General features: G+C 40.6%; 8 protein-coding genes and 1 pseudogene across 10 annotated transcripts; 7 read left to right on the top strand and 2 right to left on the bottom strand.

Annotated features, from left to right (window-relative positions):
* The first annotated feature begins 41 nt into the window (after positions 1-41).
* Positions 42-2,081, top strand: LOC104704953 (NADP-dependent D-sorbitol-6-phosphate dehydrogenase-like). The gene is made up of 6 exons (XM_087457218.1): positions 42-243; positions 683-777; positions 863-980; positions 1,143-1,275; positions 1,365-1,584; positions 1,690-2,081. The coding sequence occupies exons 1-6, from the start codon at positions 111-113 to the stop codon at positions 1,918-1,920; spliced, it is 930 nt and encodes a 309-aa protein (XP_087313344.1). The 5' UTR covers positions 42-110; the 3' UTR covers positions 1,921-2,081.
* A 35-nt stretch (positions 2,082-2,116) lies between these two features.
* Positions 2,117-4,040, top strand: LOC104702669 (protein BASIC PENTACYSTEINE4). 2 transcript variants are annotated; one of them, XM_010418565.3, is made up of 3 exons: positions 2,117-2,341; positions 2,868-2,952; positions 3,055-4,040. In XM_010418565.3, exons 2-3 carry the CDS (start codon positions 2,884-2,886, stop codon positions 3,871-3,873), a joined length of 888 nt encoding a protein of 295 aa, XP_010416867.1. In that variant the 5' UTR covers positions 2,117-2,341; positions 2,868-2,883; the 3' UTR covers positions 3,874-4,040. The 2 variants fall into 2 exon arrangements, with proteins under 2 accessions (XP_010416867.1, XP_087313345.1); XM_087457219.1 differs by having other exon boundaries at positions 2,307-2,405.
* Positions 4,041-4,135: 95 nt separating this feature from the next.
* Positions 4,136-4,929, top strand: LOC104702668 (uncharacterized). Its single transcript, XM_010418563.3, has one exon. It carries the CDS (start codon positions 4,259-4,261, stop codon positions 4,784-4,786), a length of 528 nt encoding a protein of 175 aa, XP_010416865.1. The 5' UTR covers positions 4,136-4,258; the 3' UTR covers positions 4,787-4,929.
* Positions 4,930-5,775: 846 nt separating this feature from the next.
* LOC147941780 (uncharacterized) lies at positions 5,776-9,551 on the top strand. Of its 2 annotated transcripts, XM_087457217.1 has the most exons (6): positions 5,776-5,899; positions 6,136-7,961; positions 8,049-8,151; positions 8,264-8,396; positions 8,501-8,585; positions 8,816-9,551. In XM_087457217.1, exons 2-6 carry the CDS (start codon positions 6,137-6,139, stop codon positions 9,298-9,300), a joined length of 2,631 nt encoding a protein of 876 aa, XP_087313343.1. In that variant the 5' UTR covers positions 5,776-5,899; position 6,136; the 3' UTR covers positions 9,301-9,551. The 2 variants fall into 2 exon arrangements, with proteins under 2 accessions (XP_087313343.1, XP_087313342.1); XM_087457216.1 differs by having other exon boundaries at positions 6,136-8,151.
* LOC104702667 (bZIP transcription factor 30) lies at positions 9,519-12,549 on the top strand. Its single transcript, XM_010418562.3, has 5 exons — positions 9,519-9,992; positions 10,095-11,247; positions 11,352-11,484; positions 11,560-11,644; positions 12,026-12,549. Exons 2-5 carry the CDS (start codon positions 10,112-10,114, stop codon positions 12,235-12,237), a joined length of 1,566 nt encoding a protein of 521 aa, XP_010416864.2. The 5' UTR covers positions 9,519-9,992; positions 10,095-10,111; the 3' UTR covers positions 12,238-12,549.
* A 1,047-nt stretch (positions 12,550-13,596) lies between these two features.
* Positions 13,597-19,356, top strand: LOC147941779 (uncharacterized; annotated as a pseudogene).
* Positions 19,357-19,806: 450 nt separating this feature from the next.
* LOC104702666 (protein SMALL AUXIN UP-REGULATED RNA 12) lies at positions 19,807-20,490 on the bottom strand. The gene has a single exon (XM_010418561.3). The coding sequence runs from the start codon at positions 20,402-20,404 to the stop codon at positions 20,087-20,089; it is 318 nt and encodes a 105-aa protein (XP_010416863.1). The 5' UTR covers positions 20,405-20,490; the 3' UTR covers positions 19,807-20,086.
* Positions 20,491-23,672: 3,182 nt separating this feature from the next.
* LOC109125677 (auxin-induced protein X15) lies at positions 23,673-24,248 on the top strand. The gene has a single exon (XM_019227899.2). The coding sequence runs from the start codon at positions 23,762-23,764 to the stop codon at positions 24,050-24,052; it is 291 nt and encodes a 96-aa protein (XP_019083444.1). The 5' UTR covers positions 23,673-23,761; the 3' UTR covers positions 24,053-24,248.
* A 1,474-nt stretch (positions 24,249-25,722) lies between these two features.
* Positions 25,723-26,581, bottom strand: LOC104702664 (uncharacterized). Its single transcript, XM_010418560.3, has 4 exons — positions 26,443-26,581; positions 26,305-26,358; positions 26,181-26,232; positions 25,723-26,063 (listed from the first exon to the last, which is right to left on the bottom strand). The coding sequence occupies exons 1-4, from the start codon at positions 26,511-26,513 to the stop codon at positions 25,953-25,955; spliced, it is 288 nt and encodes a 95-aa protein (XP_010416862.1). The 5' UTR covers positions 26,514-26,581; the 3' UTR covers positions 25,723-25,952.
* Between the last annotated feature and the right edge of the window lie 48 nt (positions 26,582-26,629).

Below are 26,629 nucleotides of genomic sequence, written 5' to 3'. Positions count from 1 at the left end.
CGGTTGGCCCATTGATGGCTTTTTAAATAAACACAGAGTGAGAAACTCACAATCTGACCAGATATTTTACCCAATCAGGGACTCATGAGGATTCAGGGAGAGAAGCAGAAATGGAGCTAACACTGAACAGTGGCTTCAAGATGCCGATCGTCGGCTTAGGAGTATGGAGGATGGAGAAAGAAGGGATCCGAGACCTTATCATCAATGCTATCAAGCTCGGCTATCGCCATCTCGACTGTGCTGGTAACTCTATCTCTCCTCAGTCAGACCTAGACCTATTGTGGTTGCTTCGGGTTCGTTTGAAGATGTGAATTTATTGGGGTTTGTGGCGTGTTCAGTATTAAAGCTTAAAACTTAATTAAAGATGGTCTAAGATTTGGGAGCTGAAGTGAGTACTCTCTGTAGATCTTTATTTGTATTTGTTGCTTCAGTATTTGGAATCACAGAATGATCTAAAGTTTTTGCTCTGTAGATGATTATTTTGTGGTAGCTTTTGTAGCTGTTACTTGTAATGGACATGGTTCATTTTGACTTTTGACTTTTTTTTTTTTTTTTTTTTATATATATGAATTGCTTGGTAGGTTTCTATGTCTTGATTTTGGGAGCTTTATGAGTCTTTTTTTCATCCCTTTTGTTTATGCTAACATCTTTTGGCGTGTACGTGTTCCATTCCATGCTGCAGCTGATTACAGGAACGAGACCGAAGTTGGTGAGGCTCTTACAGAAGCATTCAAGACTGGTCTGGTCAAGAGGGAGGATCTTTTCATTACAACCAAGGTCAAACGAAACCACATAGCTGTGATATGTATCTCTATTTTTAGTTTGGGTGATTAAGAAATGAGAATCTTTCTTGGTTTTGCAGCTATGGAATTCAGACCATGGCCATGTTATTGAGGCGTGCAAAGACAGTCTCAAGAAACTTCAACTTGATTATCTTGACCTTTTCCTCGTTCACTTTCCCGTAGCAACGAAACACACTGGTGAGGCTTCTGCCTTTTGTCTTGGCTAAAGACCATTGCATTTTGTTTTTATTATACATCCTCCTTTTCAACTGGCTGAATTCAAGTTTCCTGAAGTCTTTGGCATATGGTACAAACAATATAATAAGCTGTAACCCGTACCCACTCTATATGTGCTTGCAGGAGTTGGAACAACCGATAGTGCTTTGGGTGATGATGGGGTATTGGACATAGATACAACAATCTCTCTGGAAACTACATGGCATGACATGGAAAAGCTTGTTTCTATGGGTTTGGTCCGCAGCATTGGAATCAGGTTCAACATCTCTCCACTATCTTAACAAGTCCTTTTGTTTTCCAGGCTAATTTCTGACTTTTTTTTTTTGACCATTTGGCTGTTTGCAGTAACTATGACGTTTTTCTAACGAGAGATTGCTTGGCTTACTCCAAGATCAAGCCTGCAGTGAACCAGATCGAGACACATCCTTACTTCCAACGTGATTCTCTTGTCAAATTCTGCCAGAAGCACGGGATTTGTGTCACCGCACATACTCCTCTAGGAGGTGCCACAGCCAATGCCGAGTGGTTTGGAACCGTGTCATGTCTGGATGACCCAGTTCTCAAAGTAAGTCCCATCCCCTAAACCTTAAAAATTTTGGTTTGAAACAGTGAAAGAGTGTGTACCTTTGACAGTTGATTAAATTGGACTGGTTTAATCTGAAATCCTTAGGGTGTGGCCGAGAAGTACGAAAAGACAGTGGCACAGGTAGTACTGAGGTGGGGAATCCAGAGAAACACAGTGGTGATACCAAAGACATCGAAGCTTGGGAGATTGGATGAGAATTTCCTGGTATTCGATTTCGAACTGTCAAAAGAAGACATGGAACTGATCAAGACCATGGACAGGAAGTACCGTACGAACCAACCAGCCAAGTTTTGGGGCATTGATCTCTACGCTTGATCACACGCACACACTCTCTCACTCTATCTATCTATCTATATGAATAAATGAAGCTGGAGAAGTAAGCCATTAGCTAGACTGCAATATTCTCAAATATCTATTTTATAAAACTCATGTCAAACAGATTCTGATTTCTTTAAGTTCCCACTCTCATCTCTATAGTTTTTTGATTTTTTCTATGCTTAATCCTCAATAGAAAAGAAAAAAAAAATGAAAAACATTCAAAACGCACCACTGCAAGGAGGAATTAAAAAGACGAGAATGACCATGTTCTTTGTTCGCGTTCAATAGTATTGGCGAGGAGGGTATTTTGGTAAATTCGAGCTTCTTCTGCTTCGTCTTCTCTCTCTCCAATTAGATAGATCCTTTCGTCTCGATCGATCAATATCCATTGTTTCTTCCTCAGAAGCTCCACAAATTCGTAAGCTTTCGCGCCATTGTGTTCACTTTGATTTCGTTGTTAAATTCAGTGTTCTTTCTCTAGGGTTTGTAATTTTCAATTCAAGCTCTTCTTTCTTTTTTTATTTTTCTTCTTTCTTCTTTGTAAGCTTCAGATTGATTCGACCTTGTTGTTGATCGTGGTGACCTAATACAATCTTGGGTTCTTATATAGTATATATTTGTTAATTAATAATTGTTCATTGAAGTTCTGTATCTGACGAGTTTGTATTGATTTTGGTATTTATTTATTATTCTGATTACGGAACCCTAACTGGGAAATCAACTTCACAGATTTTGAATCCGAGTATCATAAATTAAGTTGAGAATTGTTTAGTTTTGTTTCTTTTAATACAATCTTGATTCTAGATGAGTGTGATGATTTAAGGTTTCGAAGAGTTCAGAGTGATTTGCTTAATAATCACCAATGTTTTGAAATTTGGTTTCACTATATTGCTGAGTGTCCTTGACGACAAGCTTGAGAAGTTTTATTTTTTCTCTTCTTGAAGATATATATAAAAGAGGATGGAGAATGGTGGTCAGTATGATAATGGGAGGTTCAAACCCGATTACTTAAAAGGTGCACAATCTGTGGTAAGCCATTATTGATTTTTTTTTGGGTTTCCCTCTTATGTTTTTTGTTGGGTGTGATTGTAGTAGGGCTAACAAGCAATGAATGTGTTTTTGTTAACTCAGTGGAATATGATGCCTCAGCATCAGATTAAGGAACAACATAATGCCTTGGTGATGAATAAGAAGATCATGTCCATCCTTGCTGAGAGGGATGCAGCTATACACGAAAGAAACCAAGCTGTCTCTGCCAAAAAAGAAGCAGTTGCGGCCAGGGATGAAGCGCTTCAGCAACGTGACAAAGCTCTTTCTGAGAGAGATAAAGCCTTGATAGAGAGAGACAATGCTTATGCTGCGCTTCAACACCATGAGAATAGTCTCAACTTTGCTTTGTCCGGTGGGAAACGCGATGACGGAGATGATTGTGTCGGTGTTGAACCCCACAAACTTGCAGTCTTCCCGTTATCAGCTATTCCACCCGAGGTTACCAGCACTACTAAGGTGGCCAAAAGGAAGAAGGAGAGCAAGCAGGGACAAGTAAAGATAAAAAAAGTTGGTGAAGATCTGAACCGTAGAGTTGCTGCTCCTGGAAAAAAATCTAGAAAAGATTGGGACAGCCTAGAGGTCGGTTTAAATTTAGTCACCTTTGATGAGACGACAATGCCAGTACCGATGTGCACATGCACAGGCTCTGCACGTCAGTGTTACAAATGGGGAAATGGCGGCTGGCAATCATCTTGTTGCACAACCACCTTATCTCTGTATCCTTTACCACAGATGCCAAACAAGAGGCATTCTCGGATGGGCGGTAGGAAAATGAGCGGAAACGTCTTCTCGAGATTACTCAGCCGTTTAGCAGCAGAAGGATATGACCTCTCTTGTCCTGTTGATCTTAAGGACTATTGGGCTAGACACGGGACAAACCGCTACATCACTATCAAGTAGCCTCTATATATGGTCTACAGAAGCCAAGTATGTTTCCGCTTTTTCTTTCTTCTTTTAAGGTTAGGTGTTGTCTTTTGTCTCTATTGTTCATAGTTCGTTGTTGTGTATGTTACAATATTATTATTATGTTAACTATCTTTTGAATGGGCAAAAATGGTTTGGCATAAGGAAATATATTTTGACTCTAAAATTTAAATCTTTAACAGTTAGGATTACGAGATCTTTTGACCCCCCCCCCTTTTATTAACAGCGAGAGAGAATATCTCAAAGTTCTCAACAGCTTTTTAACGGTGAAAACTCACATCAATGATTTGGTCATTCATTTACACTATTTAGTCTTATATTTTTACGGAGAACAAAAACAGAAAAACAAAACAATCGAAGCATGAACAAAGTGCCGGAGAAAGTCACAGTGGAAACCCAGTCGCAGCAAAAGCCATCAAAGATGCGTTGGCTTCCCGCCTCCAGAGCATTCTTGCAAATTCCAAATCCGGCGATTGTCAAAGTTTTCGTCATAAGCAGCTTGACTACGTTCACCTCAGGAATTGCCTTAGTCATTGAATGGATCTGTCACGGAAAGAGCCACAGCGGATTTGGGTGGATAATCTACTATGCGTTGTTCTTGATGTGTCTTCCTCTTCTCATCTTGACCGGTCTTCATATCCTCATGGCGATCTCTTCTTCTAGCCGGAGCTCAAAAGTTCAGATTGTAGATACAGCTTCAAGCAAAGAGCCGTGCGTTGTGCAGCAGAACCAGTGTACCGAGACGAATCAACGAATTGAAGAAACGGAGAAAAACAGTTGCCGAAGTTTAGCCGTTGTGGTTGCTTCGGATAAAGAGAAGATGCCGAGGATAAAACGCGCCGTGTCATTTCCGTCGCATGGCGAAGTAAGATCATGTCGTACTCGTTAGCAAAACAAAGTACACTAGATATTGTTTTAGTAATCATGAACCTAATAATCTCTTTGTGATATGTTCTTCAGCATTTTGTCTTTTTTTCATTGATCCAACGATAATGATTTCTGAAAATCGAATTACATCCTTTTTTCATATGATAGATATTGCCACAAAGTTCCATTTTCTTATATATAAATGGATAAAGATAGGTTTAGGAACGTGCACTTGTAGCTAGGAATTCATTTCCCCGCCCTAAGCGCTAACTCGTAGACTGACACTCGTAGTCCGGACTTGTTCACTAAGACACAACGGTTCTCACTTGTGTCATACACATGTGTCGGGCCTTTTGGTTGTGTTTTGTTTTACACTTCCAAACAGGGACCCATTTATCCCTTTACCGAACATGATTGCTACATTGTACTTTGTGTTCATGGCCCAAAATGAGAATGTTTTTAAAATTGATCTGAGCTGTATAAAGCTTTTTATAAAACCAGTCACAAAAAGAAAACCAAAGAGACAAAAGTAGTAAAATGACTTTAAAGTGATTTACCCAAAATAGGTGCTATGCGATTGGTCTAAGATATAGTATTACTTTTTGAAGTGATTTACCCCAAATTTAATAATATTTTTGCCCAAATGTGGTAAATATCATTTATAGAGAAATTGTGGACCTTTTTTTTTGTTGAGTAGCTGTGTGAGCTTTGTGCAAATCATTATATACAATAATTGTTAAAGACCAAAAATAGTTTTTGCTATATATAAAAAAGTATAGATTAATTGAAAAACGACAATTAATTAATGTGTGCTCGACAAATGTGGTCCATAAAAATCCAAATTAGCTTCAAATTTAAAAGGTATCTCTTAATTAGTGAAGACCAATATATGGACATAAAAGAGTGAGGCTTTACATTTTATAAAAGGAAATATATAAAAAGTTAAAAAAACAAATAAAATAATCATAAAACTCAAAAAAAATGGCGTATGGTGAAAAACATGGGAATCTTTGTCGCAACCAGGTCGTTACCACTATAAAAGGAGGCTTCGTGCAATCTATCAAATCCAGACAACACCAATCATATCCTCAAAGGTTCTTTTTATCAACTGTCCTAGTCCATTGTTGCAGCTCAGGTCTTTACTCTCTACTCTTTTTATTTCTTACTCAAAAGTTTCAATCTTTTGTCTCCCTTATCCATAATCTGAAAATCTCGATTGAGAAACAGAGATCTTTGATTAGCATTGAACTATTAACTTTTTTTTTTTTTTTTTCCCAATTTTATGAATTTGTTTTTTTGTTTGATATATCATCTGTAAGAAAAAAAAAACGAGTGACGTGTGTATCTTTCCATTGTCCAAATCTTTTGAAGGATGGATGGAGAAGGCGATATGAGTCCTTTCAACATCCAATACTACCAGGATCTACTTACCAATGATGACGGTGACAAGAGAACCGCCGTGTCACCTGTTTCGCCGTATTCTCAGGTCCCCCCACTGACCCGTTACCCAGCCGGGTCGCCGCACTTCAGCCCCGGACCAAGGAGTACTCAGCCGTTGACTACCTTCTCCTACATGCCCCAGATGAGTCCTTTATCAACGTCGTTCCATACTTCATTGGCACAAGTGCACCGGTCTTCTCCATCGTCGTCCGCTCTTCCGGAGGGTCCTTCTCGGTCGTTGTTCCGTCGCGATTCTTTTAATCATTCCAACCCTGGACCACGGTCGATGATGCAGCCGGCGCCTGTTCTCTCGTCCTTACAGCCGTCGCCTGTCTACTACTCATGTCCGCCTGCACCTGTGTTCTCCTCCCAACAGCTGTCGCCTCTCTACTACTCATGTCCACAGGGGACTGATCAGCCTTCGCCTGTGTTCTCGTCCCAACAGCTGTCGCCTATCTTCTACTCATGTTCACAGGTGACTGATCAGCCTTCGCTTGTGTTCTTGTCCCAACAGCCGTCGCCTGTCTGCTACTCATGTCCGCTGATGACTCAGCCGGAACCTGTGTTCTCATCTTCGCTTATGTATTCATCATTTACGCCGGGGACTCAACCGGCGCCTGTCTACTCATCTTATTCGCAGGTGACTCAACCGGCGCCTGACTACTCCACATTTACGCCGATTGATCCGGCGCCTGTCTACTCATCTTTTACGCCGGGGACTCAGCCTGCGCCGGAAAACTCCTCATTTACGCTGGTGACTCAGCCTGCTCCGGACAACTCCTCATTTACGTCGGTGACTCAGCCTGCACTGGACAACTCCTCATTTGCGCCGGTGACTCAGCTTGAGCCGGAAAACTCCTCATTTATGCCGGTGACTCAGCCTGCGCCGGAAAACTCCTCATTTGCACCGGTGACTCAGCTTGAGCCGGGAAACTCCTCATTTGCACCGGTGACTCAGCTTGAGCCGGGAAACTCCTCATTTTCACCGGTGACTCAGCTTGAGCCGGGAAACTCCTCAGTTGCGCCGGTGACTCAGCCTGCGCCGGAAAACGCCTCATTTACGCCGGTAACTCAGCTAGAGCCGGGAAACTCCTCATTTACGCCGGTGACTCAGCTAGAGCCGGGAAACTCCTCATTTACGCCGGTGACTCGGCCTGCTCCGGACAATTCCTCATTTACGTTGGTGACTCAGCCTGAGCCGGACAACTCCTCATTTACGCCGGTGACCGAGCTCTCCTCCTTACCGGCGCTTGTGTCCTTACCGTCGTCGCCTGTCTGCTCCTCGGTGCCGTCGTTGACCCATTCTCCGTCTTTATCCCTTGGTAAGCCGCCGAGATACCCTACTTCTCCGTCATCACATGTGGGGAATTCCGCTTGGTCTAGCCGAAAACCTCCTCGGGTTCCGGTCAAGGCGTCTACTACTAACTCCATGAGTGCATCCGGCAGCAACACTCAGCCACGGAGAAAGTCTCGTAAACGGACCGACTGTGGGATCAACTCAAGGATCCTTCCGCCGGTACCAGATCTTATGAAGGAAGGCGCCGTAGAGTGGACATATGATAACAACGGCAGCAATGAGTTTATGATTCTGGATAACACTAATCATAATGATGCTAGCGGTAGCGGTAGTGGTAGTGAGAATAATAATGTCGATGAGGTGATGATGATAACTGCTAGCCATTCGGAGGGTGGAAGCAATGCTAATGAGAACAGGTTTAAGACTGGACCGACTACTTCGGGTGTGAAGAGAAAAGCAGGCAAAGACATTGATCCTTTCTACCAGCGTGTTCCAATGGATGGTTGTTTCAATGACATGATAAAGAAACCTCTGTCTCCTGCTGCAGGGAATCTTCCGGTTGCTGGAAAACGCCAGCATACTTCTTCTGGATTGAGGATCGCCAGCGACATCAGTGAGGTTGAAACTCCTGAAGCTAAGAGAATGAGAAGGTAAACCAATGTTTTTTTTTTTTTTTTTAATTTTATGAATCACATATATATGATGTAATGTATATATATGGTTTTGTGATATTTTTCCATATTGTGGATATGCTCTTTTTAGAATCTTGGCAAACCGAGCGGCAGCTGCACGTTCAAAGAAGAGGAAGGATCTTCACATTCTTAATATGGAAAACAAATTAAAGGCTCTCGAAAGCCAACATGATACAGTGTGTCGTACATTCGCGGATTGGGAGGTGATCGATCGAGACATATATCATATTAACAACCATCTATTCTGTCATGTGTAAGTAAGTGGTTCCTATAAGAATTTTTGTGTTGTTTGTTGCATATGCTGCAGAAAAAGAATATGATGATGACGTACGAGAATAAGGAAATCAAGAGTCAAGTTTTCTACATGGAGAGAGAGAAACAATTTTCTGATGGTACGTCATCTTCATTTTTTTTAATTAATATCGATGCTTCAACCACTTAATTCTTTCTGCAATATATCTATAAGAAATGTTATGAATTTCCATATGCATATAGATTTTTGGATGAGATTATTGTTTTAAACTGGCCACTTTTTTATAAAACTGTGGAAATTGGAATGGAATCTATGCTTCGATTTCCTATGTTGTCGCTGCAGGCTTGACTGAACAATAATTGTGTGCAGAAATCTCAAAGCTGAAGGCGGCATTAGCCTTGAACGGACAAGCTAGTGTAGTCGACGACGCTCAACGGCTAAAGGAGCCATTAGCCTTGAACGGACAAGCTAGTGTAGACGACGACACTCAACAGCGGCTAAAGGAGGCATTAGCCGTGAACGAACAGTTGTGTGCTGAAATCAAGCTGCTGAAGTTGGCAGCAAGTGAGACGTTGTATCAGCAGGTGAAGCCAAACGAGGCCCAAGTCGAGGGATCAAACATGCAGCAGCCACAGGACCAAAACATGAAGCAGCCACAAGACCAAAACATGCAGCAGCCGCAAGACCAAAACATGAAGCAGCCACTGGACCAAGACATGCATCAGCCACTGGACCAAAACATGCAGCAGCTTCAGGACCAAAACATGTTCCAGCAACTCAACATCAACCAGTTTAATCAGTTCAACAAGTTCAATCAGGAGCAGCAAAACTTTGGTTTTGATGGACAGACCTAAAGAAGTTGAGGTGGCTTTGACAAAATCCTATATCATCTTTATAAAAAAAAAAAAAAAAAAAAAAATCCTATATCATCGGATCAAAGACTTTAAGTTCTAGTTTTCTTTAAAGTTTTTTTTTTCAGTTTTATCTTAATTGATTTGTTTAGGGGTCAAGTTGAGAGTAACAAATCTATCTCACTCGAGAGTAATAGATATGATTGTAACCGTGTGAGGTGAGGGTTGAGACTAAACAAAGTGACCTTTGTCAATTTCTGTTTTGTTTTATCCCAGTTCTCTCTGTTTCAAAAAAGCTCTCTCCTTTTTAATTTACAAAACAAAAAATTATAATGTTATCCAAATTTTTTTTTATGAAATTTTAAATTATATACTAGTATATTTGATAAAATAGACGAAAGTGGTCTTCTCGGATGTTCCTATTTTCCGACCAGTAGATGATGATTGCTTTGGTCAACGTTTTAAAAGAGTCTTGTTCTCTCTCTTTTACTTCCTTATTTGCGCCATTGATTTTGGCTGAAAGAAAGAAAGAAAGAAAGAAATATACAGAGAGAGATACGCTTCTATCTTTACCTCCTTTGCTGGTCGATTTCTTTCCTTTCTCTTCTTCGATTCTTGGCTATATATATATATATATATCAATTCAATCTTTTTGCTTCAAAGCCTCCATTTTTATAAGTCTCCGAGCTCCAAAGGTTCGACCTTTTTCTTCTTATCTATTAGGGTTTTTGATTCTCCAAAGTTTGTGTCTTTTTTACATTTTAATCGAATCTGTTTTTTTTTTTGTTTTTGGTCAGAAATCGAAGAAGTAAAAATGGGTGATACAGATACCAATATGATGCAGAGAGTGAATTCATCTTCTGGTTCTGGTACATCGTCTTCTTCGATCCCTAAACAGGTAAAGCCTAATCTTCTTCACTTGAATCCTGCTCTTCTCCGCTCTCAGCACCACCACTTCCGTCAGCCTTTCTCCGGACCTCCTCCTCTGCCCATTCCTCCTGTTTCTCCTTACTCTCAGATCCCCGCGACTCTACAGCTTAAGCATTCTCGCTCTCTGTCTCAGCCTTCGTCTTACTTCTCCTTTGATTCGTTCTCGCCGTTCATTCCTTCTCCCCCGCCGGTTTCCGTGTCGGTGGAGGAGAATACCGGTGCCGGGTTCACTCCTTCGCTGCCTCCGTCGCCGTTCACCATGTGTCATTCTTCCAGCTCTAGGAACGCCGGAGATGGGGAGAATCTGCCGCCGAGGAAGTCTCATAGGCGTGCGAATAGTGATGTTACTTTTGGGTTTAGTTCAACGGTGGCTCCTCAGAATCAAAAGTCTCCTCCTTTGGTCCCTTCCAGGTCTCTAGAGAGATCCATCTCTGGTGGTGAGGTTTCAGATCGGTCTAATCTGGTGAAGGAAGAACCAAGAGAAGGCTTCGTCAAGGCAAGAAAATCAGAGGGTGAAGCAGCAGCAGCTATGGACGATGTTTTCACGGCTTATATGAATCTTGATAACATTGATGTCTTGAATTCTTTTGGGGGTGAAAATGGGAATGTGGAGGAGATGGAGAGCAGTAGAGGTAGCGGGACGAAGAAGACGAATGGGGGAAGTAGTAGTGATTCCGAAGGAGAAAGCAGTGCGAGTGGGAATGTGAAAGCTGCGGTGAGTTCTTCTTCTTCAGGGGTGAAGAGAAGAGCCGGTGGAGACATTGAACCGACTACTAGACATTTCCGGAGTGTTTCTATGGATAGTAGTCTCATGGGGAAGTTGAGTTTTGGTGATGAATCATCGCTAAAGCTTCCACCTTCATCCGCTAAAGTTTCCCCAACCAATTCAGGTGAAGGGAATTCAAGTGCTTACAGTGTCGAATTTGGAAATGGTGAGTTTACTGCAGCTGAAATGAAGAAGATTGCAGCTGATGAGAAACTCGCTGAGATTGTTATGGCTGATCCTAAGCGTGTGAAAAGGTAATAAGAAATAGTGGCGCTTCATTAAACGTTTTGGAGTTGTTGTTGTTAATTTGTTGTTGTTGTTGTTGTGACATGAGTGTTTGATTTGACCATTTCATTAGAATCTTGGCGAATCGTGTGTCTGCTGCACGCTCAAAGGAGCGGAAGACGCGATATATGGCAGAGTTAGAACACAAGGTGCAGACTCTTCAGACGGAAGCCACTACCTTATCGGCTCAGCTCACGCATTTGCAGGTAAGTATAAATGAAACACAAAATGTCCTGTTTGAATAAGTCAGTAGTCTTATATTGTTTCCTTTTTGTGTTCAGAGAGATTCAATGGGGTTGACGAACCAGAACAGTGAGCTGAAGTTTCGTCTTCAAGCTATGGAGCAGCAGGCACAACTCCGCGATGGTACGCACATTATATTACAAAATTCTTCATTCTCTGTATTAGGGTGGTTGAGTCGCATTAGGGTTGTTTTGTATCCGAACTCTATGGAACCAAGTCAGTATCATGTCCTTCACCAAATTGTTCGTTTTCGGGTTTCCGCAGCCCTAAGTAGGAACAATGTTTTTTGTCTATGTATGGAAAACCTTGACTTCGTCCTTTGAAAATTAGCTCTTGGCCCCTAAGTTTTTGTTTATCCTTGAGGCTCAATATATGTCTTGTTTCATTCACTCTACGAAAAGCTTTGATCTTTCTTCTAAGAGTCGAGCTACTACATTTATTGATCCTTAGTTCATCTCTCAGTTTATCCTAGAGAGGTAACATGACATTTTCCATGTTTGGCAGCTCTGTCTGAGAAACTGACTGAAGAAGTCCAGCGCTTGAAACGGGTGATTGGGGAGCTGAACCGCAGGCAAAGTGGCAGCAGCGAATCTAACATATCACTGAACCCAGAGATGTTTCAACAGCTTAGCATCAGCCAGTTACAACACCAGCAAATGCATCACCATTCCAACCAGAATAGCACCATGAAAACAAAGCACACTTCAAACGAATAGGGTAAGTAGTGCAACCTGCAGCTTCAAGTTACATATATGACAATAAACTTATGTGCAGAGTCTGTTTTGGAAATTTTATAGAACATATATAAACATCATGTCCGGGAAATTGGATTGTAATTTCCTGAAACATACACATATATATGTATAGTGGTCATATATATGGAGGCTCTCTTCCTGGACTAAGTGTTATTCTTCTGTTGTCAGTTAGGATTTTGTTTACCTTTGGATTTTGGATTTTGGATTTCTATGAGACAGACAGTTGTTTTAAGGTTTCTAGATATTACTGAATCTAATCTTATATTTGATCTATCGACAGAATCCAACGATTTGAAACTAAACTGATTCTCTTGCTTAGACCACTCTCCAGCTTCATATCCTCTTTTGTCTTTGAACATGATCTTTTTATATCCTTTGACTGAAAAACGAATGTGAGTGTTAATATTGATACTACGGGAGGTGATGGCTTACACAAAAGAGATTTAGAAAAGAGTGTCAGGCCGGCCACAACACCAAGCTAATACAAATTGTGAAATAATTGAAGTCTAGGTTTACAATGATGAAGAAGCTCAACAGTAAGCAAGAACATGCCAAATTGACCATCACTGAAAAGCAACAATAATAGCTAACAAACGTGTGAGATGTATATAAGATTATATACGCACATATATGTTAAATTCAAACGTTATACCATGATAGTAACATACGTCTATATTATTACTATATATCTGCTTTTCATTAGAAGTGATATTGTCCGAACAACTTACATTTGTCAAACTATGCAAACACTGTTTCTTATTTTTAGCCAAACTATAAAATCTCACTTTTTGGCTAAATCACGAAATTATCGCAATCTAAAGCCAACAAGATTTGGATATAGATACTCAAATCCATTTAGATACTTATTAGAGGAGTATCTGGTCAGTAACAACTTATACTGGAAGGTGCACGTTCAAAGGAAAATAAAATAAAATTAACTCGGCAAAAACACAAAAAAAAAAAAAAAAAAAAAAAAAACGTGTACGGAAGGGGACGAAAACGATAGATTCTGCAGATTTATTTGGTAGCTACATCCATCTTTGTCCTATCTACAGCTTTTCTTCTGGTCCATTCATATTCCAATTTCATCATTATATGTTTTTTTATATCAGCCAATATTAAGTCCTGAGAGAGATAGATTGAAGTATGTAAGCTTAATGTTAAGTATGTAAGCTTAATTAAGTAGACCAGTTGTGGCTAGTAGAGAAAGGCAAAGAGGGAAGCTAAGTGCATTGAATTATATATATATATATATATATATATATTTTATATATACTGAATTTGTCGATATAACTATGTAGTGAACTATTAAAAAATAACATGAGTGCGGGCGAGTTTAGGGTTACGAACCCTAGCGAACAAGATGCGATGATGATGGAGGCGGGTGATGGGGGTCGTCCACCAGGAGATCCTCCTGATGGTTAGAAAGTGTGGGTGAACAAGGTCATCGGTGGTAGTCCCGGTGGGATGCCCAATCCGGAGAATCTGTTGGACGACAAGTTTGTGACTGATAGAGTTTCGTTGGCGTTTCCAAATTGGGAAGATGGAGAACTAGTGGTTACGATTGGGTCTGAGGTGTTGGCAGTCATGCATAGTTTGTGGCAGAAGTATATGATTGTAAAGGTTTTAGGGAGGGTGATTCCGGTAGCTGTGTTAAGTAGGAGGTTGCGAGAGATGTGGAAGCCGGTTGGGGCGATGACTGTTATGGACCTCCCGCATCAGTTTTTTATGATCCGTTTTGAGAAGGAGGAGGAATACATGGCAGCTCTCACAGGAGGTCCATGGAGGGTGTTTGGGAACTACCTTCTCACGCATGCTTAGGCACCGGAGTTTGATCCACTACGGGATGAGATAACCACGACTCCAATGTGGGTTAGGTTATCAAATCTCCCATTGAGTTTTTACCATCGTTCGATTTTGGTGGCTATTGCAAAGGGTTTGGGGAAGCTAGTCAAGGTGGATTTGACAACCCTAAATTTCGAGAGGGCTCGGTTTGCGCGGGTTTGTGTGGAGGTGGATTTGAGACGACCTTTGAAAGGTACTGTGCTGGTAAACAGGGAGCGGTATTATGTATCATATGAAGGTCTCGCTAATATTTGTTCTAAGTGCGGACTTTATGGTCACTCGATCCATACATGTCCTCAGACGGTTCAGGAGAGAAGGTTGATTGCGGTGTCAGAGCCGGTGGGTGCAGAATCAAGTGAGAGTAGACCGACGGAGGATGGTTTCACGGCGGTTCGCTACCGAGGGAGAGTTGCTAAACTGCTGGCCGTTCAAAAGAACCGGGATGGGAATCAAGGACGCAATCCTCGGGAAATCCCGATTAGGAAGGTTTTCGAGAATATTGCCATTTCTAACAAATTTGGCAATTTGGAGGTTGATGTGGAATCGCGTGAAATAAGGGGAATTGGGGATTCGTTGGATGGCAATAAGGAAAATAAAATATCTTTGGCGAATCTCAATAAGGGAAAAGTTGTTGAGCAAGCAAAGGAGAAGGTTTTTGGGGGTAATTTTGAAAAACCCTCTGGTGCTTTTAATGGTGTATTTCAGGAAAAACGGGCCGACGGATCAAAAATGATGGAGAAAAAAGTTTTGAGGCTTAATGGGCCCAAGCCCAAACCTAAACAAAATAGGCCCACACGGGGTTTGGTTTTTGGCCCGGGTAAGGGTGATGTTGAGTTGTCTACTTCCGGAAAGCGTTTGCGGACCGAGGATCTGGGGGCTTGCAGCTTGGGTGATGGTTTTGTCGCCGACGGGGAGACGGCAGTGGTGCAAGATAATGGTGGGGCTATCAAGAGGGATGGAGTGGGTGTTTCTTGTCGATTGGCACGTGATACTGACCAACAACATATTGTTGTGGAGAATGCTCCGTCGACGGGAATGGCGGAGAGTGAAAGTGCTTAACAGGCTGCCCCGGTAATTCGTGTGTTTGATATCAACTTTATAAAGATGATTAATTGTTTGTTGTGGAATTGTCGGGGGGCAAATAAACCCAACTTTCACCGGTCAATTAGATACATTCTGAAAAAGTTTAGTACCGATGTTCTTGCTCTGTTTGAGACTCATGCGGGTGGTGATCGAGCGAGACGTATTTGTCAAGGCTTGGGGTTTGAAAATTCCTATAGAGTAGATGCGGTTGGGCAAAGTGGAGGGTTGTGGTTGTTATGGAGATCGGGAATCGGTGATGTGACAATCGTTAATTCATCCGACCAATTTATTCAGGCTAAGTTGGTTGATGGTGAGGAAACTTTACATATTATCGTGGTGTACGCTGCTCCGTCTGTTAGTCGTCGAAGTGGTCTTTTGGGTTTGCTTCGAGATGCAATACAGGGTATTACTGATCCACTCATTGTCGGTGGAGATTTTAACACCATCGTTCGGGTGGATGAGAGAGATGGTGGAAATGGTAGACTGTCTGCTGAATCACTTGCTTTCGGAGACTGGATCAATGAGTTGTTTCTCATTGACATGGGTTTTAAAGGTAGTCGGTTTACATGGAGACGAGGGTGTTTGCAGGAGAATTATGTTGCCAAAAGGCTGGATAAGGTGCTTTGTTCTGCGTCCACACGGTTGAAATGGCAGGAGGCTTCAGTGTCTCATCTCCCTTTCTTGTCTTCTGATCATGTGCCTCTTTATATTCAATTGAGTCCGAAGTTGAAAAATGATCCAAGTAGGAGGCATTTTCGCTTTGAGGCGGCTTGGTTACAACATCCAAGTTTTAAAGAGTTGTTGTTGAATTCTTGGAATCGTGTGCTCTCCACCCTGCAGGCGCTAGAGGGGTTGAGAGTTACTTTAAAACGATGGAACAAAGAGGTTTTTGGAGATATACATCAGCGCAAAGAGAAACTTGTGAATGAGATCAAGGTAGTGCAAGACCTGTTGGAAGTGAGTCAAACTGATGAGCTTTTGAGTAAGGAAGACAGCTTGCTTAAAGAGTTTGATGCGGTTTTGGAGCAGGAAGAAATGTTGTGGTTTCAGAAATCACGAGAGAAATGGGTGGTTTTTGGAGATAGAAACACAAAGTATTTTTATACTTCTACTGTTATTCGCAGACGTAGGAATAAAGTTGAAATGTTGAAAGATGATACGGGTCGATGGGTCTCTGATATGGGAGAACTGGAGGACTTGACAGTGAGTTATTACAGTCGCCTATATTCTACGGAGGACGTGGAAGATGTTGTTGAGGCTCTGCCTCCACAGGGATTTCCTTGTTTTGCTCATAGTGAGTTAGTAGCTCTGACTTCACCTTTTGTAGGCTTGGATGTGGAAACTTCAATACGAAGTATGGGTGCGTTTAAAGCCCTGGGGCCTGATGGTTATCAGCTTATTTTCAATCAAGATTGTTAGGATACTGTGGGAGAGTCTGTGTCTCGTTTGGTCCTTCAGTTCTTTGAGACAGGACAATTGCCGAATGGCTTAAATGATGTTTTAGTGGCTCTGATTCCAAAAGTGGAGAACCCTGAGAAGATAGCTCAATTTCGACCAATAAGTTTGTGCAATGTTTTGTTTAAGATCATCACTAAGACGATGGTTATACATTTGAAGCGGGTGATCTCGAACTTGGTTGGTCCGGCTCAGTCAAGTTTCATTCTTTGCAGGTTGAGTACATACAATATTGTGGTTGTCCAAGAGGCAGTTCACTCGATGAGGCGTAAAAAAGGTAGAAAATGGTGGATGTTGTTAAAACTTGATTTGGAAAAGGCTTATGATCGTATTCGGTGGGATTTTCTTGAAGATACTCTTAAAGCCGTAAGACTACCGGAGGAGTGGATAAGGTGGATTATGCAGTGTGTGATGGGTCCTTCGATGACTGTGTTGTGGAATGGTGAGAAAACAAGTTCTTTCAAACCACAAAGAGGTCTTCGCCAAGGGGATCCTTTATCCCCCTACCTTTTTGTGCTTTGTATGGAGAGGTTGTGTCACCAAATAGACCGAGCTGTTGGTGCAAAAGAGTGGAAGCCTATCAAATTACCTCGGAGAGGGCCTCAACTTTCACACATATGTTTTGCTGATGATCTCATTCTCTTTGCTGAAGCTTCTATAGCTCAGATTCGGGTGATTCAGAGAGTTTTGGAGAGGTTTTGCTCTGCGTCGGGCCAGAAAGTAAGTCTAGCAAAATCCAAAATTTTTTTTCCTGGTAATGTAAGCCGTGATTTGGAGAGACTGATTACGGATGCGAGTGGTATCAAGTCAACACGAGACTTGGGGAAGTATCTTGGCATGCCAGTCTTGCACAAGAGGATTAATAAAGATACATTTGGGGAGATTCTGGCAAGGGTGTCATCGAGATTGTCGGGTTGGAAGGTACAAGTTTTAAGTCTAGCTTGACGGGTGACGTTGACTAAGGCGGTACTGTCCTCAATTCCAGTTCATGCTATGAGCACTATTGCTCTTCCAAAGTCGGTTCTTGATGGTTTAGACAAAGCATCACGCTCTTTCTTGTGGGAAGGAACTCCTGAAAAGCATAAACAACATTTACTGGGTTGGAGTAAGGTCTGTAAGCTGAAACAGGAAGGGGGTTTAGGGATCTGTTCAGCAAGGTTGATGAATAAAGCTCTGTTGGCTAAAGTGGGTTGGAGATTGTTGAATGACTGTACTAGTTTATGGTCGAGAGTGTTGCAGAGCAAGTATAAGGTAACGCACATTCGTGATTGTTCTTGGACTAATCCTAAGACTACATGGTCTTCTACCTGGCGAGGTGTGGTTTCGGGTGTCATTGATGTGATACGCCCAGGTATAAGTTGGGTTTTGGGTGATGGGAAGAGTATTCGGTTCTGGGAAGACAAATGGTTGTTGAATGTCCCGCTTCGTGAGTGTACTACGGGGTTGTTACCAGGTTTTGAAGCATTGAGGGTGTGTGATATGTGGAACAGTAGCACATGGTGGAAATGGAATGGTATTGACCCATATGTTTCAGAGGAGATTTGTCTGCATCTGACAGCGATGGTGGTTGATAATGTGTCTGGTGGGCATGATAGGATCTCCTGGGGGGAGAATCCAACTGGGAAATTCTCAATTCGCATTGCGTATCAGTTTCTTATGCGGGATGACACACCAAGGCCGAATTTGATGTTTCTTTATGATCGTCTCTGGAGGGTGGTAGCTACTGAGCGTATCATAATATTTATCTGGCTGGATTTACATCAAGTGGTGATGACAAATATGGAGCGTCAACGACGACATCTTTGTGAGAGTGGGACTTGCCAAGTTTGCAAAAGTGGCGAGGAGTCTTTATTACATGTTCTCCGAGACTGCCCTACTATGTCAGGTGTGTGGACTAGGCTTGTTCCTCGACAACAGAGAGCATCCTTTTTCACACTGACTTTAATGGAATGGTTCTATACAAACCTGGGTCTGCAAACTGTTACTTATGGTAGTCCTTGGGCAACTTTATTTGTGACGGCTGTGTGGTGGGGATGGAAGTGGAGATGCGTTAATGTCTTCGGGGTGCAGGGGAAGTGTCGGGATAAAGTACAGTTTATAAAAGACAAGGCCCATGAGGTTTTTCAAGCACATACGAGTTTGTGGTATGTAGGAGTAGAGGTACTTAGGGAGGACCGAATGATCTCTTGGCATAGATCGAATGCGGGTTGGGTTAAGTTAAATACTGATGGTGCATCAAGAGGGAACCCGGGTTATGCGACAGCAGGAGGAGTTTTACGAGATCATGATGGTGTTTGGTGTGGGGGTTTTGCTTTTAACATCGGGATCTGTTCGGCGATGTTAGCAGAATTGTGGGGAGTGTATTATGGACTTTGTATGGCTTGGGAGTGTAATATGAGATGTGTGGAGTTGGAGGTGGACTCGGAGATGGTTGTTAGCTTTCTCACGACAGGGATAAGTGATTCTCATCCTCTGTCCTTCCTAGTACGGTTGTGCTATGGCTTTATTTCTAGGGACTGGCTGGTCCGTATTACTCATATCTATAAGGAAGCTAACCGTCTTGCGGATGGTTTAGCCAACTATGCATTTTCTTTACCGTTGTGTTTCAAATTTTTAGAGGTTTGTCCGGATGTTCTTAATACTGAGCTGCTAGCGGATGAGACTGGAACTACATATCTACGTCGTGTTCGAATGTAACTTGGATTTTGTTTTTTAATAAATTATAGGAGACCTTGTCTCCTCTCTTCTACCAAAAAAAAAAACTATGTAGTGAACTAGTGATAGATGATGCACCAAGTAATTACTAGCTAGAGACAATGTTTTGTTTCACCTACGTCTTCTTAATATTTTGCTTTCTCACTTAGAGACAATAAATGCTTAAAACTCTTTGTTCATTATTTCAAATGGTCCCATATGTTATAACCTATTGGTATTAATTAGAGTCTATCGATAATAGGAAGCATTCCAAAGTTTTGTAGTAAATGCTTATTATGTATACACTACTTACTTTTGCAAAATAAAATTTTTCTTGATTGGCTCCATTGGAGGTTGGAAAAGATATTTGATAGATAAATTTATTCCATTGAACAAGACTAATTAAGAACTACAGTAGCTAGTATTAACAATATCTACTATAAATAATTCTTATTAGCCCAAGCCATCACTCCGATTTATTTGCGGAAAATAAATTAGGTTTACATCTCAAACCCTTGAATGCGAAACAAACATAGGGCGCTACACTTTAGGAATTAATAAACTATAACCCATGTCTGACATAATCCACATACTAAAAGGGTCATTTTACGCGGATCATCATAGGTTTTATAGTTCGGAAAAACACTTTGGATACAATGTTCATCCAAAGGTAACTAAAAGCTTGATTTATATTATAAAGAAAAAATAAGCTCTCTCTCTTTCTCTCACCCAATTAACATCCAATCATGGATGTTAGAGAGCGGAAAACAACTTCTTCACAAGGAATAGTGAGTCCCATGTCATGATTGAACCCAAACTCTTCCTCTGCCTGTTGAAGCAAACTCTTGAACTTGGGATGAGTCAAGAAGGAGATGGGTACGATGTAACGGCTCCTCTTTTCGCCTACATAGACGGCAAAATGACCCTTTGGTACGTCAACAGGCAGGCCATCCTCGTCATAGCATTGATTCTTGGCCAAGCTCGAGCACCTCTTGAGGATTTGCTTCAGCATTGCCGTTTGTGCTAGCTTTGAAGATCTCTTAATCGCCATGGCGCTAGCTAGTTATTTGTTTCTTGAGAGAAGAAGAGGAAGAAGAAGAAGAAGAAGTTGAGGTGTAGATGGCGGAGAGATGGTGAAAGGGTTATTTATGGCGGAGAATGAGGATGGGGATGGGATGCTAGCTTACACCAATATTTCAATTTCTTCATTATTCAAAAATATCAGATTTGGATGGATTCGTCTACTAGTGATGGAAAAAAAAAAAAACTACAGAGTAATGTCGTTAACTCAAATAGTCAAGAATTTAATTAATTTTTTCATGGATGCTGCTATGTTTTAGACCTTATGCGTTTTGTTTTATTGATTTATCTGTGGCGAATTTACTAAACACTTTTTGACATATGATCAGATCCTACGAAAACTACACTAAACATTGGTCAAATCACTAAAATGTAAAATATACTTTCCAAACAATATGGATATTGCCGTTTAAGACGACCATCTTTTTAAAACCCTAATAAAGAATGGTCTACCCCGCAATAAAATTTCAACAAACCCATCAATTATTTGAGAGTAAGTAATGATACTATCATTCTAGTTTTTAAAGATTCATATTGCGTATGTATATCATCAATCAACTAATTTTGGTCCTCCCCTCATCTCTTCTCTCTCCTAATTTATTTTTTTTACATTAGAAATAAGAAAAATGATATAACCATCATTTGCTAACTAGATTTCATAATGAAATGAGGATATATGTACCAAAGAGTACAAAGTATATGTACTTGTAAAGACTCCTTATATTGCACTTTGTTTTCGTTACGTGCATAGTTAAAGAGTTGACGCCAAAGCATGCAATTTATTATATTAATTACCTTTAGCTTATGATATAAGTCGTTTGTGGTCCAATATTCATTCAAAAAACCTCTAACAACACACATTACTTGTAAACAAATTTTTTATAAAAAAAAAACAAAAAAAAAACTCAAAGATTCTCCTTAATAACCATGTAATGTCACCATGTTCTAAACATAATGTGTGTTTTGTATTAAACAATACGATTAGAAAAAGACATTAGACTTTATCCAAAATCATAAAAAGAACCCACACTGCTTAGCTTATTGGCTTATTTCTCAAGAAACATCAAACTCTCTTCATTATTCTTCATCCTTCTTCACTTCAAATCCTTTAAAAACTTTCGAGCATTTAGCTCTCACGATTACGTCAACAGACAATAGAGAAACTAGAGCTATGGGGAGAGAGAGAGAGAGAAAGAGAGAGATAAAGAGAGAGACTCGTCGTTGTCAAGAGGAAGAAGCTTGCATGTTCTGTGAAGGAGATTGGTCATATGATAATATTGAAAATGAGAAAACTAAGAAGAGTCGTTAGGATGGATAAATTTGCCTAGAGCTAAAGACTAAGACATGTCTCATATATGTAACCACATGAACTCCATGTTACTACTGTCCTACCTCTATCCTTGAGCTGTCTTGTGTCTCTTACAAACTTTCCTCTTTCTTACATAACCGTTAAAAAAGAAGGAAAATATGTATATATAACCTATCTTCCGGAGCATAGGAGTCGTTCTCAAACGTTTTGTGTAGCCGCAGACATCTCACCTCCCAAAATCCATGTCTGCTTCTTTTTATGGAAATCTCTATTTTTTAATTCGACCACGTGAAAGAGGAATCTATTAAAACTCTTGACTTGTCCTGTTCTTTTGTACTACTCTGTTTTTTTTTTTTTTTTAAGTATCATTCACAAAGAAAGAACAGAGCAGATCCTATCAATGACCCTTCTCCCTTGATCAAGACATCTCATCTTCCCAAAAACCCCATTTCTATATAGAGAAGAACAACTCTGATGTATGTTCTTCAACCACGTGAAAGATAATCTGACATTTCCTCAACTGTCTTCTTCTTATAATATAACTCTGTCTTCTCTATTCATAAACCACACGGTAGATGCAAATCATCTTCAATCTCCCCAAAACTCGTTTTGTCTTAGTCAAGAAAAGAGAGCTGGTTACAGTCTAGCGAAATACACACAAACATAAATGTAAAGTCTTTTCATCACATGGGTTTGCAGGAAATTAGCAAAGAACGTGGACCCCAAAAAAACAACTGCAAATAGTAAGATACTATTCCATGTTATAATCAGCTGCCAATATGAACATGGACATATATATATGTACGATGATCAACAGTTGAATAGTGAACTGAAAATGACAACATGAGTCTTTGAGTAAACAAAAAAGGAAAAGAGAAAAGAAAACAAAAAACAGATTGGTACCTCGAGAATGAGACGGCACTATAAGAATAGCTAGAAGCTTTTTCTAAATACATCGGTGGTCAATTTTTCCTCCAAATAAGGAGGTTCAAAGGTTTGACGTTTAACGCCTTTGTCGGTTTTTCATTGATCATATTACACGGAATCATACATGTAAGTCACGGTTTCAAATACTAAAATAACCTATGTATCCAATATAACGTGTCTTAAGTACTTAAACGATACGTGCCTAATGGCTCTCTGCTCACATCCGTTCTCAACATAGTCACATACTCGCATGGAATAGAACTGTTGAGTGTGGACGTTCGGCTTTAACAGCGTAGTAGTATTCCCTGTTCACTGAAGCTGAGCCGAGTCCTTTTTGAAGTGCAGAGAGGCAAACTCACTCAGGCCCATGACACGAAAGGCCCAAGAAAATCGAAAAACAGAGCGTTCTTCTCTTCTTCTTGCTTGCTTATGTGTTAACAACTGAGTAAAATGCAGAATATTGTTATGTGAATTTAGAAAAATAGTTTTGGACTGAAGATGTTTAGCCAAGTGGAGTTAATCCATAAAATGGCGGGTTTATTGAAAATTTAGTTATTGTCTACATTAGGAGCTAGATTGTTATCTTGAGCGATATCACATGTTCTTCGTCTATGAACATGCCCTTATAGCTAATATCACAACGTCCCTGCTCATAAGTAAAGCAGGTCTTCTCAGCGATATGAAAAGACAGGATTAAGGTGGTCTTCTCAGTGATTTCAAAAGACAGGACCACATGACTTAGTTATCATACCGATACCTATCGTTCAACATTTATGTGGCAAGAATTGAATTCACATAAAGGTAGCCTATCTAATATTGAATCATATGTGGTTTGTGTATCATCATATCAACATCGTGGAGATGATCATTAGACAAAGCCATGTGCTTGTTGATGCTAATGATCTTAATTATGATATTCTGTAAATCAACCAATGGGCAATCGGGTTATCTTCAAGTAGTGTTGTTCTTTTCTATAAATAGCCATCACTCTTTTTCTTGAGCTCTCCAAAGTTCTCTCACTTCTTTTCTAGTAAAAAGCAATAAACTTTCACTTGCAAATAATCTTTCTGATTAGAGAACATCAAACTAACAATGGCTATCAGAATCTCTCGTGTGCTGCAATCATCAAAGCAACTTTTAAAATCGTTCTCACACTCATCAAACAATGCCGACGTTCCAAAAGGATACCTTGCGGTTTACGTAGGAGAGAGGATGCAGAAGAAGAAATTCGTGGTTCCAGTGACGTACCTGAGCCACCCTTGTTTTCAAAAACTTCTAAGAAAAGCAGAAGAGGAGTTTGGGTTTGATCACCCAATGGGTGGCCTCACTATTCCCTGCACTGAACAAATCTTCATCGATCTCGCATCTCGCCTCAGAACTTGATCGTGATTCAAGTGAACCAATTGATCTAACCCTTTAATTTCCATGCGTTTTCTTCAAGACAAAAGAAGAGATGATCTCTTTTCCTTGAAAGTGAAACAGAGATAGGATGTCTTTTTTTGACTGATGTAACATTCCTTTTCTTCCTCACATTTTACTGAGTTGTTGTTAATATAAAACAAACTCAAGAATTCTTCTATTGACACTTGAGTTATCATTTAGCACATTTCCACTTACTGTGACTACAAGGTTTGTCATCTGAACAAAGAAAGATTTTGGTTCATCCACCATATACTGAATACGAAGAAACCAACACACACATTGCACATCCGTGGAAGCTCTACAGAGATATATAAGATTTTGATATTACAACGTAAAGCTTGAGATCTTTGTATACCACTCCCCAATGCCAGAGCAATCAGGATTTTGTCTAAGTGACCACATATACTCTTTGGTTTCCTCGTTTTCCAAGTTGTGACTCCAAAAGGGGTAGATTCATCAGTTACCACAGACATACTCTGCAAACCCCACACTAAGAGCTTGATTTGTGTAATTGTGCCGCCTTCAGTTACCGAACTCATGCCGTTTAGTTTTACAGCATCAGAAAGCTGGCCATTTCTCTCTGGCATGACATTCTCCCTGTTTTAATGTTCAAAAGTGCACGACGTCCCGTTCTTTTGCTTTTAATCGGTGGACAACGTGTCGTTGTTCCTCGGCTCACACTGATCGTCATGCTGTCTCATTCTTGGTTATGTGCACTGCTGTATGTCGCTTTTGTCAATGCTGATTATGACAAATCAGCAACCGCAAGTTAGCTCCACAGTCCTAAGGTAGCAATCTTAATCTTAATCTCTAATCAATAAAGGAGTTTCAGCAAGGTGTGTCCATAACACTCACCTAATAGCACATGGCTTTGCCTCTCTTGACTTGATCGTTTGTGAATTTGGCAGACCAAGACGGACCCTCCCATTCAAATAGAGCTGCTGCAGTTTCTATCCTCAGACAAATCCATGTTAAGACCAGTGTGACAGTGAGTTCTTGATTCGTCATGTTCAACAACTTCAAAGTCTCCCTGTGCTGCTTCAATGTCCCACCATTGTGAAAGTCTACCCATACATGTCCACACCTCTTGTAGGCCACAGAACAATCTTCTCATTGATTTATATACAGAGAGAGAGAGAACACTTAGTTTCTCATCTCAAAACAAAACCAAATCATAATCAACAATTCAGAACTAGGACAGTAGTTTCCCTGATCCATCTGCAGAAACTTTGAGAGAGAAATGACACTGATGCGAGGTCTTTTGGCTGCAAAGAAGATTCCAACAAACAAAACAGCTTTGACACCAAAAGGAATTCTAGGGGAGAGCAAGAAGAAGAGATATATGGTGCCGGTTTCGTTCTTGAACCAGCCTTCATTCCAAGCTCTGTTGAGTAAGGCCGAAGGAAAGAGTTGGGGTGTATGATCATCCCATGGGTGGCTTGACAGTTGACAATCCCATGTCCTGAAGGTACTTTCGTCGCTATAGCTTCTCAGCTGAGACAGTAGTAGAACCAAGCAGCGAATACAATTTTGAACTTCCGATTTTCTTTAACTAGAGAACTAGAAGCCAATGTAAATATACATACAGTTTTCTTCTTTCTTGTTGAAAGAGTTGTTCCAAACGACAGAGATTTATAGGAAACACCATATTGGTATTTGCCTCACATCATTTCATACAGATAAAGAAATTAGATTATACATATGCTTCTAAATCATTACACACAAAACTTTAGGATTCACAAGGGAAGGAATATTCATATAAGTGACGAACACAAGCAAAAAAAAAAAAAAAAAGGTACAAAGATGAGATCTAGCCGTATAATCCAACAATAAACACAAGTACATGTCAATCCAACACATCTCATTCTGACCTTGAATCTGCACTAGTGTCTACAAAACTAGATTTTGGGTTGTGCATAGGATTTTTCAAATTCTGAAGCTTCATATCCAGAAAATTTACAGCCGAGCTAATCTGTAAGAAGAGGTAGGTAGAACCAAACCCGAGCAAAAGATGATTAAAGGTCGGAACTTGTTATTTCTTACATTCGGATTACGAATTAATGGAATTGGGAAGTAGAGAAAAGCTTACTGATTGTGAAGCTGTCTGAAACAGAGTTTTCGTCAAGGGAACTACACAAAACCTGTTCCAACAGATACTTGAGTTTCAAAGAAGAAAACTTTCCAATGTAATAAGGGTTTTTTGTTGGACTTACATTCCTCGGCCGCCGGCGAGAGCTTCTTCCGATGGGTCCTTCCAGTCGTCGACCCTACAATACAAGCCCAACAGTGTCATATTTATCTCCAATATATTGCAAAGGATTGAAATTGACTGCTGAAGTTAGAGAATTTACACCCAGCCGTAACGTCGGTCAAAGAGAAGGCGTCTGGAGGAGCGGTTGGAGGCGGTGGCCGGTGGTTCCATCTCTTTCGCCTTACGGTGTCTAAAACTCGAAAGACAGAGAACAAGGGGACAACGGTTCCCATTATTTATATTGGGCCTATTCGCAATTATTCGGCCCATTTACATATGTTTCTAAT

The sequence above is a fragment of the Camelina sativa genome, chromosome 7 (genome assembly GCF_030686135.1).
Source record: "Camelina sativa cultivar CO46 ecotype springtype chromosome 7, ASM3068613v1".
NCBI classification, from domain to species: Eukaryota; Viridiplantae; Streptophyta; class Magnoliopsida; order Brassicales; family Brassicaceae; genus Camelina; species Camelina sativa.
This window is presented reverse-complemented; position numbering and strand designations above follow the sequence as displayed.